Source organism: Eptesicus fuscus, chromosome 13 (genome assembly GCF_027574615.1).
Source record: "Eptesicus fuscus isolate TK198812 chromosome 13, DD_ASM_mEF_20220401, whole genome shotgun sequence".
Lineage (NCBI taxonomy): Eukaryota > Metazoa > Chordata > Mammalia > Chiroptera > Vespertilionidae > Eptesicus > Eptesicus fuscus.
Window position 1 is genome coordinate 53,769,912 of NC_072485.1, and position 16,396 is coordinate 53,786,307.

Consider the following 16,396-nt stretch of genomic DNA (forward strand, 5'->3'; position numbering starts at 1 on the left):
CTTTTGCCTTCCTTGTTATTCAGAAGTTATGGTTTTCATTTTTTAACCATTTGACTGTTACCTATCTTGAAATTTCTTCTTTATTAGTTCTTTTTTTTTTTTTTTTACTTTACTAGTTCTTGCTTAACTTACTTAGGTATACCAGTATTTTATTTTATTCCAGACTTTTATTTGCAAATACTATATGAATATACTCTATACTTGTCATGTGAAATGGTTTAGTTGCTATTATATCTATGGAGAAAGTAACTTGAAATAGTTTTGAGAAAAGGAAATTAAAATTCAGGGAATGTAAATTGGAGAGGGGAAGGATCTAAAGAGTCAATCAATCTTTTGGGGATATTAGAAGGAAGATAAAAACAAATTATGATTTTATTCTACCAATTATGTATGTGTTTTCCAAGATTTTGAGTTTTTGTTGTATCACTTAGGGACAAAGTATAGTAATTCTTTTGCTACTAGTGCTTTTTTTTATTGTTGACAATATTACAACTGTCCCCCTCCCTCAGCCCCCTAAACCTTCTTCACCTAGCCCCCACCCCACTCCAGGGATTCCACACACTATTGTCTGTGTCCATGAGCAATGCACATATGCATATATATTCTTTGGTTAATCTCTTTCCATCTCCCCCGATACCCCACTGAGATCTGTCATTCTGTTCCATGCTTCCATGGCTTTGGACCTATTTTGTTTCTCAGCTTATTTATTTATTTTTTAATATATGTTTTATTGATTTCAGAGAGGAAGGGAGAGAGAAGGAGAGAGAATTAGAAACATCAATGATGAGAAGGAATCATTGATCGACTCTCTCCTATACACTCCACACTGGAGATCAAGCCCAAAACTGGGCATGAGCTATGCTGGCTGGGCATAATTTTATTTTATTACTAGAGGCCGAGTGCACGAAATTTATGCACAAAGGGGAGGGTCCCCTCAGCCTGGCCTGCATTCTCTCCAATCCAGGACCCCTTGGGGGATGTCCAACTGCCAATTTAGGCCCAGCAGTCAGACATCCCTCTCGCAGTCTGGGACTGCTGGCTCCTAACTGCTCACGTGCCTGCCGGCCTGATCCACCTAACTGCTCTCCCCTGCCAGCCTGATCCCCCCTACTGCTCTCCCCTGCTGGCCTGATCCCTTTAATTGCTCTCCCCTGCCGGCCTGATTGCCCCTAACCACCTCTGTCTGGGCCCCACCACCATGGCTTTGTCCAGAAGGACGTCTGGAAGGTTGTCCAGAAGATGTTTGGTCTAATTAGCATATTACCCTTTTATTAGTATAGATTATTTTTAAAATATATTTTTATTGATTTCAGAGAGAAAGGGAGAGGGAGAGAGAGATAGAAGCAACAATGATGAGAAGCATTGACCGACTGCCTCCTGCATGCCTCCTACTGGGGACAGAACCTGAAATCCAGGCATGTACCCTTGACTGGAATTGAACCCAGGACCCTTCAGTCTGAAAGCTGATGCTCTACCCACTGAACCAAACCAGCTAGGGTTGGGCATCATTTTTTTTTTTATTATATTTTATTGAGTTTTTACAGAGAGGAAGGGAGAGAGATAGAGAGTTAGAAACATCGATGAGAGAGAAACATCGATCAGCTGCCTCCTGCACACCCCCTACTGAGGATGTGCCCGCAACCAACGTACGTGCCCCTGACCGGAATCGAACCTGGGACCTTTCAGTCCACAGGCCGATGCTCTATCCACTGAGCCAAACCGGTTTCGGCGCATCATTTTAATTCTTGTAGTAGACCCTTTGGAGCTACTGAGATCCTCTGGAATGGAAGCTGAATAAGCAAAATTTGAATCATATTGTGGGACCAGCAATAGTTGCTCCTTGTTTGTTTCAATCCTGTTACATCCTGCTAGATATTTTATTGACCTATTTATTTAAAAAATTATTGACCAGAAATGACTATTGGCTATGGTAATGATTAATAAGGTTAAGGGGATATTTGTAGCTAGTTACTTGTTTCTTTAGATCAACTTGTGCCCATAGAATACCCTTTTCACAAAATGAAGTTGAAGCTAATTAAATATTATATCCAGAAGTAATTTTGGCTCTCTAATATTTTAATTGAGGAAAAAATGATTTTTTTCTTATTCTCTCTTTTTAAAACATGGGCCATTTATTTTTTTAAATTTTGAGTTCTTCATTGCCATCTTTATTTGAAGCTTTTATAATTAACCAATTGTTTTCTTATACTATATAAACTTAAAATTTTATTTCCTTGTCTTTTTAATTTTAGCTGAAAAGCATTTCTCCCTTGATTTTCTTTAGTGCTATATTTTAAGCATTATTTTTATGTTATAATCTATTTTAATCCTTTCCCTAGAATTCTTTTGTTGTATTAAACTTATTGAAATTTAATATATTATTAATGTGGCTTTGGGAATTCATGTATATAGTTTGAAAACATCTTTTCAGGACCTTTTTATGATTATACCTTTATTTCAGATGAGGTGGAGTACCATCCTACAGCAATATTATTTTCTCTTGGTTACATGTCTACTTACTGCTCTTGAAGCTGTGCCTATAGACATAGACAAGACAAAAGTAAAAGGTGCTCAGCCTGTGGACAGTGCAAAGATAGAACCACCAGTAAGTCAAATGACAAATATAACCTTACGGAAAGAATTTTAACTAAAATATTGCTAATATTTATTAGTTATAAAATTGGACATTTAGAAACTATTTTTGAAATAGCAGTGAAAAGAGTACAGAACAAGCATATATTATTTAATGTTAGACAATGTTTTTTAATGCAGTTTATATATTCATATATATATATATACTAGAGGCCCAGTGCATGATTGAATCATGCATGTGTAGGGTCCCCTACCCGTTTTTGCTTTTCGCGGTGGAGCTGGGTGCCTGTCCGCTGGTGCACCAGGCCTTTCAGAAGCCTCCGGCTCGGCAGAGGCTTCTGAAAGGCCTGGTGCCGGAGCAGACAGGCACCCAGCTCCCCCACTTTTGATGGTCCGTAGCCGCTGAGGGGGGCTGCTGCGGACACCTGGCTACCCTGCCGTTGAGAGGTGCAGCTGGGTGTCCGCGGCAGGCCCCCTCAGCGGCCGCGGATCTGGCCATTGAGAGGCACAGGGGGCGGGAGTCCCGCCCCCTGCGCCTCTCAACAGCAGGGTAGCCCCCCTCAGTGGCAGCGGATCCATGCCTCTCAATGGCCAGATAGGCCACCCCGAGTCCCGCCCCCCAGCCTCCCGCCGCCCAATCGTGGGCATAGCGGAGTGATGGTAATTTACATGTTACTCTATTATTAGATAGGATATATATATATATATATATATATATATATATATATATATATACTTAAATATATTTTTATTGATTTCAGAGAAGGGAGAAGGTGAAAGAGATAGAAACATCAATGATGAGAGAGAATCACTGATCAGACTGGGGACTGAGCCTGCAACCTGGGCATATGGCCTGACTGGGAATTGAACCATGACCTTCTGGCCCTAGGTCAATGCTCAACCACTGCTGGCCAGGCCTAAATGTAGTTAGTATATTAGGTAATGTATAGAAGAATTAATCACAATACCTTTCTAATATAGAGATAACCAGCCAAAAAAACATTGTATTTTATTCAAAGGAGAGATAGATGGCAATGAGGAGAAACAGGTACCAATGGGGTAAAACCAATTAATATTTTTTTGAAGTCTTCATTGACTAAGCCATATAGAAAATCTACATTTATGTAACAGTAAAACACGATTTTGGTGTGATTCCTGAAACATGGTTTCTGCAACTCTTCATTTGAGATTTTTAACTTTGACTGCCCAAACTATCAATAGTTCAATGCTATTTTGCTAGACTTCTTTGTTGTTGTTGTTGTTAAGTTGAGATCTTTAGATGCAGGAAAGGAAAATCTTTCAGAAGCTTACTGTTTGTTTCTTAATTTGAAGGACACTGGACTATATTATGATGAATATCTCAAGCAAGTGATTGATGTGCTGGAAACAGATAATCATTTCAGAGAAAAGCTCCAGAAAGCAGACATAGAGGAAATAAAGGTAAAAGTAATTAAATAATTATTTTAAAAATATTTGAACATGCCTGACACTGATCTAAGTGCTGGGGATATAGAACCCTCAAGGGAGACTGACATCCAGAAGATTATTAAGATGAGTAGATAGTATATTTTGGATATACAGAGGATGGATTCATAATTCAGTAAGAAGCAATGGGGAAAAGCAGGAAGTCATTCTTTTTGGTGGAGATTATGTCAGTGCTTAGGGATGTGACTAAGAAAAGGAAAGAGACTGGGAGGCATCCAAATAAGAGATATACAGGGAACTGGAAGTAGTAACTGCTGCTGGAACCTAGACTAAAAAGTGGAGGCCATGATTGGCTAAAAGATGAGGTTGGACAGAGTCATGGGTTAGATGATAGAGGGCCTTGTGCATTATGTTAAAGGGCTTGGATCATGATGTGCGGACAGAAGGAAGCTAATCAAAGGTATAAAATAGGTTAAGTTCTGGTGTCTTAATCAGGTCCAGATTAATAGAAGAGGTAATGGGCCACATCTTATGTCAACAGGGGCAATTTAGCCCTAGCCAGTTTGATTCAATGGATAGAGCGTGAGCCTGCAGATGGAAAGATCCTGGGTTCGATTCTGGTCAAGGGCATGTACCTCGGTTGTAGGCTCCTCCCTGATCCAGGCCCTGGTAGGGTTTGGTGCAGAAGGCAACCAATCAATGTGTTTCTCTCACATTGATATTTCTGTCTTTCCCCTTTTCTTCCCCCCTCTCTAAAAAAATCAATGGAAAAATGTCCTCGGGTGAGGATTAAAAAAAAATAAATAGGGAAGATTTAACTATTTGTCTCTGTCTTAAGGATACTATTAGACATAATTATAGCCCCAAACATCTCCTTAGTACTCATAATAAAGAAAGGGAGTTGTAGAAGACTTATCAGAGCTGAAACCGGTTTGGCTCAGTGGATAGAGCATCGGCCTTCGGACTCAAGGGTCCCAGGTTCGATTCCGGTCAAGGGCATGTACCTTGGTTGCGGGCACATCCCCAGTGGGGGGTGTGCAGGAGGCAGCTGGTCGATGTTTCTCTCTCATCAATGTTTCTAACTCTCTATCCCTCTCTCTTCCTCTCTGTAAAAAATCAATAAGATATATTTATTAAAAAAGACTTACCAGAGAGATTCTTTTAAAGCTCATCCTTGAAGGGTGATGAATCAGTTTAGTTGGGTTTATCTTAGAGTCAGTAGTAAAAAAACTTCCAGTGATTTAATATTAAACTTTCAGTTATATCTCTCAAGATAATGTTGTTTGCTTATACTATTTTTAAAAACTTTTCTAAAAAACATACCTCATCCATTTCTAGAATCAGAATTAGAGACCTTTGTTAGAAGTAACCCTTCTGGGTCATCCTTATTTTAGTCTCTGTCCCACCTGTGCATGAATTCATGCACCAGGCCTCTAGTAGGTTATAAAGTGTTCCCTCCAATAATTCAAGTGCCCACCTGGCCCCATACATAGTTATTACAATATTGTTAACTATATTTCCTATGCTTTATTTTACATCCCCATGCCTATTTTGTAACTATCAATCAGTACTTCTTAATCCCATCACCTTTTTTCACCCCCCAGCACTCCTCCCCTCTGGCATTCATCAGTCTGTTGTCTGTATCTATGTCCTTTTTATGCTTACTATCTCTTTGTTTAAGTTCTCACTGAGTTCATCTATTCTTACCCTAAGTTCCTTGAACTTTCTTATAACCATTGTTTTGCACTCTGTATCTGGTAGATTCCATTTTATTTAGCTCTTTTTCTAGGGATTTCTCATGTTCTTTCATTTAGGACATGTTTCTTTGTCTCCTCATTTGGGCAGCCTCTCTGTATTTGTTTCTGTGTATTTGGTAGATCTTCTATATTTCCCAGTCATGGTAGGTTGGCCTTATGTAGAAGGTGTCCTGTGGGACTCAGCAGTGCAGTTTCCCTGACTAACTGAGTTAGGTGCTCCAAGAATGTCCCTTGTGCGGGTTATGTGAACCCTCCTTTTGTAGTTGAGTCTTGATTGCTGTTGGCCCATTTGAGGGTGCATTGATCCTCAGGTTGGTGACTATGAGGATTGACCTGGCCATAGTGTATGAACTGCTGTATGGGGGCTGATACCATGAAGTAGAATTCATCCAAGCAGGGTCTGGTACCTGCCAAGATCGCCCTTTGGGTGTGCTGCTTGTGGAGCTAATTGATGTGGTCTGAAGCCAACCACTGGGTGTGTTGGTTCCGGAGCCCCTTGTGAGGGACTCTCTGGTGCAGGTCAATGTCAGATGCTACCTGTGACTGGCCCTGGGCTTACCTGTTTGGAGTTGCAGAGTGATCCACTGTTTGTGGCTGTCTCTGCTGGGCTGGGTGTGCATGGGAGGGGACAAGCTGCTTACTAAGTCTTGCTTCCATCAGTATAGAGCCCGGGGGCAGGCCAGTCAAAGTCCCAGGTTAACCTGAGATCTGCCTCCACCTACTGGTTACTTGTTAAGCTCACTCATTGACCATATGCAAGTTGTGTGAGATAGGTTCTCAGTGAGTCACCAGGTAGGGGTGAGTGGTAAGTCGCCAGGTTGATACAGAATCAAACTCAGTGCCAATGCTGGGTCTGAGGCCATTCGGCAAAAGTCTGAGGGTACACCAAGGCCAGTTGCCACCTATCTGGGGTCTTTGTGCCTTTGTGGTGGGGCGGGGTCTCAGGACTTTGCTAGGGGTAAGGCCATCAGAGTTCATCAGGCTAAAACAGATCAAGATTTGGCTGTGTGGAGGGATGGCTCTGCACAGCAACAGTGGTGCTGGTCTGGTGTGTGAGAGGAAAATGGCCCTTGCCCTAGAACCACACAATTCAGTCTCTCCCTTTGTGTCTGCCACCACCCGAGTCTCTCCAGATCTCCTCCACAGCCCTCTAAGGAAGTCTGCACCGTGGGCCCAGGTTGGAGACTGTGACAGACAGGCAGGGCAGGGCTTGCAGGAGTCGGCAGGGAGGGGCTAGTGCCACTCCAGGCTGATGTCATGGGGAGGTAGGGGCAAGCCCAACCCCAGAACGTTGGTGCCACTCAGGTGCACAGGAAAAAAAAATGGCCTTTGCTTGACAGCGACACAACTCAGTCTCACTTGGCATGACTCTGGTACTCCTTGAGTTTGCCCGAGCTTCCTCAAGAGCTCCCCAATAAATTCTGCACAAGGGGTCTAGGCTGGAGGCCATGACAGACCTCTCTACCAGAAAAATGATCCTGGCAGGGCAGGGCCTCCAGGATCGACAAGTAGGGGCTATTGCCACTCCCAGGCTGATGCCTTAGGGAGGGGAATGCTTGGCCTAGGAATGAGGGCATCCGTGGCTGGAGAGGGAGAGGGACCTAGCACAGGGACATTTGCTGCTGTCTCTCCAGCCCTCTGCTCACAGCCATGCCATTCAATCTCTTCCAGTATGACTTCGGTCCCCCCAAAATGCTGATCCTCCACTAGAGCCCAGAGTGAATGCTGTGAGTGAGATCTTGTGCACTGGCTCTTTAAAAGAACAGTTTCCCTTCTCACCAGGGTGGGTGGAAGCCCCACTGATTGTCACAGCCAGATACTGTGTGGGCTCAGATTCTTGGCTCTGGTGCTATGGGTTAGGGAGCCTGGTGTGGGGCTGAGGCCCCTTGATCTTCCAGAGACCTCTTCAGCCGAGATATCCCTCTGGACTCTTTTTTGTATATATAATACATTTTTATTGATTTCAGAGAGGAAGGGAGAGGGGGAGAGAGAGAAATATCAATGATGAGAGAGAATCATTAATCAGCTGCCTCCTGCACACCCCCCACTGGGGATTGAGCCCCCAACCCAGGCATGTGCCCTTGACCAGAATCGAACCCAGGACCCTTCAGTCTGCAGGCTGACGCTCTATTCACTGACCCAAACCGGCTAGAGCGTCCCTCTGGATTTTAACCCCCCCTCTCGTGAGTGTGGAGCCAGCCCTCTTCACATCTCTGCTCTTCCTACCAATCTCCATGTGGGTTCCTCTGTATATCCTTAGTTATAAGACTTCTGTTCATAAAGGGAGGGAAAGAATAGAGAAAATAAAAACCTTGGGAATATTAAAAAAAAAGAGACTCTGTTCAGTTAGTCTTTAGATGGTTATTCAGGTTGATTGTTCCAACTTTAGTTGCAACTCTGACATTGGTATGGTCTAGAGAGGAGGTCAGTGTAATTTCCATCTACTTCATTGCCATCTTGCTCTGAACTCTGCCTTCTTTCCTTTTTTTTTTTTTTAGGTTTCATCGGAATACACATTTATTAGATAAATATTAGAGGTTATCACATCATTTAACTACATACAGCTTTGCACCAATGACTTCTTAATTGTTCAATCTAGTGAACACTTTTTATTCCTCTTCTTACTGAGCTCTTTTACTTTATCTCAATGGTTCTCAGATTTCAGGTTCAAACTCAGATTTAGGCCCCCCCGCCCCCCTCAAAAGACTTCCCGATTCAGTAAGTCTAGGGCCTCTATTTCTAAAGTTCCCAGGTGGCACAGATGCTTCCACTTGGGGGCCACGCTTTGAGAACTATTGTTTCATCTAGTGATAATGACCATTGTCTCCTTGAAATATACTGCTATTTTTGCTTTTATCACAGTATATTTTCCTAGCTCTCCTTCTTCCTCTGTGAACATTCTTGGTCTCCCTTGTGGGGTTTCTTTTGTTTACTGTCTTTAGCAGGTCCTATTGACTCAGTCCTAAAGGGTTTGCCTGATTGCCAGTTAGACTTGCAATTTGTGATTGCAAGTGCACTTATAAATAAGAGAAAGTAAACCACTAGCTATTTTGTTTCTTAAATCTTGGAACATGTATCTGATTACTTATCTAGGAAAATGTAATCAAAGAAGTCAACCTGAAAAACATGAATTTTGAAGGTATTTATATATGGGATGACTATAGCTGAAGTAGGCCAAGTTACTTAAAAAAACACCTTTATTAAATATAATTCACATACCATAAAATTTGCCCCTTTAAAGCTTAATATTCAGTGTTTTTTAGTATATCTACCAAGTCATGAAGTCATGTAATCATTACCACTAATTTTAGGACAATTTCATTTGCCTCCAAAAGAAACCCTGTACCCATTAAGCAATCTCTCCCCATTTCCTTCTCTCCTTAGCCCCTGGCAACCATTAATCTACTTTCTATCTCTATGGATTTGCTTATTCTGGACATTTCATATGAATGCAAGTATGCAATATATGGCCTTTTGTGTCTGGCTTCTTTGACTTAGCATAATGAATGAAAACATATGTTCTCAAGGTTCATCTCAAAGTAGCAAGTATTAGTATATTGATTCCTTTTTATGGATGAGTAATATCCCATTGTATGGATATTCCATTTATTGGTTGTCAATTCACCAGTTGATGGACATTTGAGTTATTTCTACCTTTTTGGCTAGTATGAATAATGCTACTGTGAACATTCATGTACAAGTTTCTATGTAAACATACTTTTTAATTCTTTAGGTATATGCCTAGAAATAGAATTGCTGGGTCATATGGTAACTCTATTTAACTTTTTTTTTTTATAAGAGAAAGTTTATTTAATTTGTATTTATTAATTTTTAGAGAGAGAGAGGAAGGGATGGAGGGAGAGAAACATCAATTTGTTGTTCCACATATTTATGCATTTATTGGTTGATTCTTGTATGTGCTCTGACCAGGGGTTAAACCCACAACCTTGGCATATCGGGACGATGCTCTAACCAATGAGCTACTCGGCTAGGGCAAGAGAAAGTTATTTAGAAAGTTATAGAGGCAGAAGAAGTGAGGTGTAGAAGAAATGGGCTCAGAAAACAAATTATAGAAGCAAAAGCTCTCCTTGGAGTTTAGGAGAAAGAGAGTCAAGGAAAATGCCCCTGGGGAAGGGGGTGGGGAAAGGTACAGGCATGTTTCTTAGGGAGAACTGCTGTGTTTAAATTTTTGAGGAACTGCCAATTCTTTCCCCAAAATGGCTGCACTATTTTATAACTCAAGTGACTTTTTGAGTTTCTCCTTTGTGCTTTAATTATGCCTTTATAAATTTTATGCTTTTAGATATCTTGATTTTAGACTTACAAACTGAATATTTTCTAAAAGAAAATGCTTTTATAGTATCAGATTTACTGAAATTAGTCAAAAGTATCTAATCTCTACTTTATTATAACTCTATTCTAAATATATGGTATCTGTTCTAAATACAGTGCAATAGATAAAACTTATTATTTTGTCAACAGAGTGGGAGGCTAAGCAAAGAGCTGGATTTAGTAAGTCACCATGTGAGGACAAAACTTGATGAACTGAAAAGGCAAGAAGTAGGAAGGTTAAGAATGCTAATTAAAGCTAAACTGGATTCCCTTCACGGTAAGTGCTACATAAAAGGTAGAAAAATTTCAAAATCTGGTTGTTGAGGTCAAATTACATTAATTGGCATATGTCATGTTTTCTAGTCAAAATTTAATGTTAGATTAATTTGGCTTTTCTTAATTTTTAAAATTTAATTATTTGAAAGTCAACACATTCACATCATTAAAAAATCAAAATGATTGGCTTAAAATAATTATATCAATAAAAAGGAAGAATGAAAAGTAATGAATTGCCACTGATTTAAATGAGGAAAAATAACATCAAAGTAAACCAAAAGAAAACAGAGAGAAAAATCTAATTGGAACAATTTTCATAGATGAAATAGAAAAATTGTCAGAGAGTTGGCTTCACAAAAAACACAGCCTGGACTGTGTCAAAGGGAATTTTATCAAACCATTAAAGGGCAGATTGTGAATGTTATTTAAACTGTTCTAAAACATAGAAAAAGAAGGAAAGCATCCACACTCTTATTATGTATGATGTCAAAACCAAAATTATTGTTGTCAAAAGGATTCTAGCCCTAGCTGGTTTGGCTCAATGAATAGAGCATCAGCCTGCAAACTGAAGGGTCCTGGGTTTGATTCTGGTCAAGGGCATATGCCCTGGTTTCAGGTTCAATCTCCAGTAGGGGGCATCCAGGAGGCAGCCAATCAATGATTCTCTCTCATCACTGTTGTTTCTATCACTTTCTCCCTCTCCCTTCCTCTCTGAAATCAATAAAAATATATTTTAAAAAAATATCCTCCAGTAAGGATTAACAAACAAACAAACAAAAGATTTGTCAAATGCCCCTTCTGTATATATGTCAAATGCAACACAGGCATTTGACAAAATTTAACATCTCCTCTTAATTTTATAGTAATCAATAGTTACTTCTGTAACTTGATCAGATATGTTCAACTCAGCTGCATCATGCTTAATGGAGAAACACAAGTATGTATCATAAATAAAACCAGGAACAAGACAATTGATGCTCACTCTCACCACTATTAATTAAAATTATATTGGAGGTACTAGCCAAAACAATTATACAAATGAAAAAAAAACTGAAGTGAATTAATTGGAAAGGAGGTGATAAAACCATCTCTATATGCAGATGACGTGTTTGGAAAACTCAAAGTAATTGGCTGAAAACTTAGTATAAACAACAGGAAAACTCATCAAGGTAAACTTATTATACAGAAATCAATATATTTCACATGTACAAACAATAGCCAGTTAGAAGATATAATGGAAGAAAAGACTCCATTTGCAATACCAACAAAGATAAAATACCCAGAATAATCCAATTAAGAAATGTACAAGATGTACAGACAAAAAAAGTAAAATACTCCTAAAAAACACAAAAGTAGATTTGAAAAAAATCGGAAGACATAACATCTTTTTGATGCAAAAACTCAACCTGATAAACATGTCAATTCTCCATAGGTTAATTTATAAATTTAACATGATCCAAATAAAAATATGTACTTTTTCCCCCTGGTACTAGCCAAGTTAATTTAAAAGTTCATATGAAAAAGGAAACAAGCAAGGAAAGCCACATACCTCTGAAAAAGAAGAATGAAGAAGGACTAGCTATATTCGATGTCAAAATGTATCACTATGCCTCAATCATTAGAACTCTATGTTGGTTTTTTTTTGTTGTTTGTTTGTTAATCCTCATCTGAGGATATTTTTCTATTGATTTTTAGGGAGAATGGAAGAGAGAGGGAAAGATCGATGTGAGAGAAATACATCTATTGGTTGCCTCCTGCACAAGCCCTGACCAGGGCCTGGGCCAGGGAGGACCCTGCAACCCAGGTAAATGCCCTTGACCGGAATCGAACTTGGGACCCTTTGGTCCACAGGCCAACACTCTATCCACTGAATCAAACTAGCTTAAAACTGTATGTTTTTGACATATAAGTAGAAAGACCAGTGGAATCAGGCTAGAAATTCCAGAAGTAAAATTAAATACACACAGAACTTAGTTTGAATTAAAGGTGATATCTAATTTTTAGTGGGAGAAAGCTAGATTAAAAAAAAAAAATTAAAATGTCAGGACAATTGGGTATCCATCTGGGAAAAGATACAGTTAGTTCTGTGTCTTGTATATAAGTTAAAATAAATCAAAGATTTAAGTGTAGAAAATAAAATAAGAAAAGCATTAGGTGACAACATAGGTGGATTCCTTTATTATTTTAGAATAGCCTTTCTAATAATGAATGAAAATCAAGGGGCCAGATTTCGCCGGTGGGAGACCCTTCAAGCTGGCTCCTGTGGCCTTGTGACTTGCCCCCATAGGTTGGTTATTTGGGTGATGGATTGTCATTAATAGAATCTGAACATTTACTCTTTGTGGAATAATAGTTTTTAACCTTCCGATAGCTTAAGAACCATCAGGGGAGCTAGTTAAAAGTACAGATAACTGGACTCAACCCCAGATATTCAGATTCTGGGTATGAGTAATCTGCATTTTAAACATACACCTCTGGTCAATGGATTATATTGGAGAAATGCTCGTGTAGAGCATTAAACTCCCTGCTGGTGAATAGACTTAGAAAACAAGTACCAAATACTCATTATCCTGAAATGAAGGGTATCAATGAGAGGTAAACTGAGCTCATACTATATACTCTTTTAGGTCACCAGGCACACAAGGTAATTTCATCCTTGAAACCAGCCTAAGGTGTTTTGAGATTTCTTTCTCCTTTGACAATCTCTATTTCCTCAATCTTGGCAATATTTTCTTTATTTCAAGATAGAGACTGAATTCTGTCATCTAAAGAAAACAATATAATAAGCTTAGAAAACTTGTGAATATTTTGTCATTGACTCAAAATTTATGAGTTGAAATTTCTGATAATTTGAAGAAGGGTTTCAAGGATCTTAATTTTGGGGGCAGGTATAATTTTTAAAATAGGTAATATATTCACATGGTTTAAACCCAGAACGAGTAAGAAGGTATAGCAAAAAGCTCCCTGATATTTTTATAACCTGCCAGTTCCCACTTCCCCTAACACAATCCTTCTCAAGTTTCTTTATTCTTATATAAGCAAATGTAAAAAAAAGTTTTTATTTTTCCTCTCTTTGTATATATAAACTAGCATACAATACACCTTTTTCCTTTAACAGTATATTTTGGAGGTCTTTCTGTATTAATGCATAGAGACCATCTTCATTTTTTAAAAACAGCTGCATAAATTTCCATTACATAGAGAAACCATAATTTATTTAGCCAGGCCCCTGTTGATAAACATTTGTTTTTTTTTTCCTACTGAACACTCTTGTAAATATATCGCTGTGTATCTGTATAAGATTACTTGTAGGATAAGTTCCCCACAGTGAAATTGTTAAACCAAAAGACATGTGTGTTTGTAATTTGGATAGATATTGCCTCCTCCACAAAGGTTGTATTAATACACATTCCCACCAGCAATAATTTCTTACAGTCTTGCTAACACTATACATCTTCAAACTTTAGGAGTTTTGCCATTTGTTACATGGTATTTTAGTGAAGTTTTAATATGTATTTCTCTTATTTTGAGTGAAGTTAAATGTCTTTTTATATGTTTCACTGGTCATGTCCTTTAGGACTAAATTTTGTAACACATCTTTTCTATAGAAGTAAAACTCCTAGAACAGTGCCATACTAATAATTCAGTAAAAGCTTGGTTGAACTAAATTTAGCAGTTTCTTCCTTTCTTGCCTGACAAAATGTCCCAGGCTTATCTTGTATTTACCCTGCGCAGCCCAGGAATCAGGCATTTTTGTGAGCATTTCTGTTTTTTTTTTTAGTGTGAAATTATATTACAATCCAAGGGCTGACACTAGCTGTGCTCGTTGCTCTGGAATATATATTCTTCTTGGCACTTTCATCAGATAGAGTTAGGAAATACATGCATGTCTATACACATGTACATATATGCACATTTGTGTAATGTATGTATGCACACATGTATGAAATATACATGTACCTATACGTATTTTAGAAATTATAAGTTCACACTGATAGTACTAATTCTCATGCATTTCCACAGGTTTCTTGCCTTCTATCACTCCATATTTGTATATTCCCTTTTCCTAAGTGGAAACCCTGACTTCTAAAACAGTTACCTATTTTGTTCAATTGTGTAATACAATACAGCCCAGAATCACTTCACCCATTCAACTACAATATACTGCTGTAGCTTACTTAAAAAACATTGTTTACAAAGAAAGACAATTGATGTTTCTTTAAAAATATCAGTCATTATTCAAATTAACTTACCCGAATTAGACTTTATCTAAAAGATTCATTGGAGAAGCATACAACGAATCTTTCATATAAATTTTAGAGCAGTTCTTTTTAGAATTTCTACTTAGACTTTGATGAGGGCAGTGTATTAGAATTTATCTTATGAAAAGTAGGAAATTTCATAGTTTTATGGTAATAAAAAAGTTTTTGTTATTGATTACACTGATAGTCTTTCTAGGAATAACATTAAAATGTACACATTAAATGTGTTCCATTCTAGATTCAAGGACATTATCTTTGCCCAGAATAATAAATTATGCAATATTTTAAAAGAAAATATGAACACTTAATCTAAAACTTTGAATTTTGTTAAAAAAAATCCACCAGGAATAAATATAAGTGCTTATTCTTATATATCACTTATATTAATGTTTTTAGCTTCTAGTAATTTATCACTTATAGTTTTCTCATTTTCTTTCAGATACAGGCATAGACTACCATGCTCTTCTGAAACAATTTGATCACCTAAACCACATGAATCCTGACAAGTTTGAATCTACAGATTTAGATATGCTAATCAAAGCAGTAAGAATAATTCTAAAAAATAATGTCTTTATTGTGCCTTTGAGGTTTTGTAAGTAAATGTATAAAGTGGTATATATATGTAATTTGGCAAGTATTCAATGAAGTGATAATATAACTTATATATTACTCTCTAGAATATCTTTTAAGGGAAATGGCTTAACCTTTATTAGTATCTATATATATAAAAGCCTAAGCAACCATTAGGATTGGTCAACTGAACGACCTGTGGATCGGTTGCTATGATGCTCAACAGATGCTCAACACAGGAGCTGCCCCCGGTGGTCAATGTGCTCCCACAGCCAGCCTCCCATGGCTGGCCAACCTCCCGCAGTCCCTCCCCTGGGCTAGCTGGTTCTGATCGCCCCATCAGCCCCGGCCCTATTGTCCCGATCACAGGAGAGGCCGGGGAACCCTACCTATGCATGAATTGGTGCACAGGGCCTCTAGTAGATAATAATTTGTACATACAGGTCAGTAATCCCTTACCAACAATTGCAGAATAAAAAAACAAAACAAAACACCTGTAAAAACTGAAACCTGACTTGAACTATAGTAGGGCTATTTATATTTTTTTATTTAGTCTACTTAGTGTGAGTACTCATAGATTTTGCTAAATAAGTACTATTCTATTTGATTATAGACTCTGCAGGGATGTTCCAGAATGTGGCATATGTACCATATTCCCTTTCTTTTTTTTTTTAAAAAATATATTTTATTGATTTTTTACAGAGAGGAAGAGAGAGAGATAGTTAGAAACATCGATGAGAGAGAAACATCGATCAGCTGCCTCTTGCACACCCCCTACTGGGGATGTGCCCGCAACCAAGATACATACCCTTGACCGGAATCGAACCTGGGACCTTTGAGTCCACAGGCCGATGCTCTATCCACTGAGCCAAACAGGTTTTGGCTACCATATTCCCTTTCTAAAAATTCTAGAAAATTCTTAAATTTTTTTCTTCCAGCGTTATTGAGGTATAATTGACATGTAACACTGTTTAAGTATACAGCATAATGACTTGACATTGTAAAATGATTACCAAAGTAAGTTTAATTAACATCCATCACCTCATATAATTATAAAAATGTTTTTTTCTTGTGATGAGAGCTTTTAGGATTTACTCTCTTAGCAACTTTCAAATATACCATACAACACTGTTAACTATAGTCATCATATTGTACATTATGTCCCAGGACTTACTCATCTTA

General features: G+C 38.4%; 1 protein-coding gene across 5 annotated transcripts in view; it reads left to right on the forward strand.

Annotated features, from left to right (window-relative positions):
• NUCB2 (nucleobindin 2) overlaps window positions 1–16,396 on the forward strand; it is a 35,662-nt gene that overhangs the window by 5,938 nt on the left and 13,328 nt on the right. For 4 of the 5 annotated variants that reach the window (XM_054725414.1, XM_054725418.1, XM_054725415.1 and 1 more), the window contains exons 3-6: window positions 2,462–2,605; window positions 3,925–4,032; window positions 10,257–10,383; window positions 15,084–15,187. In XM_054725414.1, coding sequence (XP_054581389.1) covers window positions 2,462–2,605; window positions 3,925–4,032; window positions 10,257–10,383; window positions 15,084–15,187 — 483 coding nt within the window. Of the gene's footprint in view, window positions 1–2,461; window positions 2,606–3,924; window positions 4,033–9,158; window positions 9,226–10,256; window positions 10,384–15,083; window positions 15,188–16,396 lie in introns of those variants that run through there. The other variant, XM_054725419.1, reaches the window with a different exon arrangement.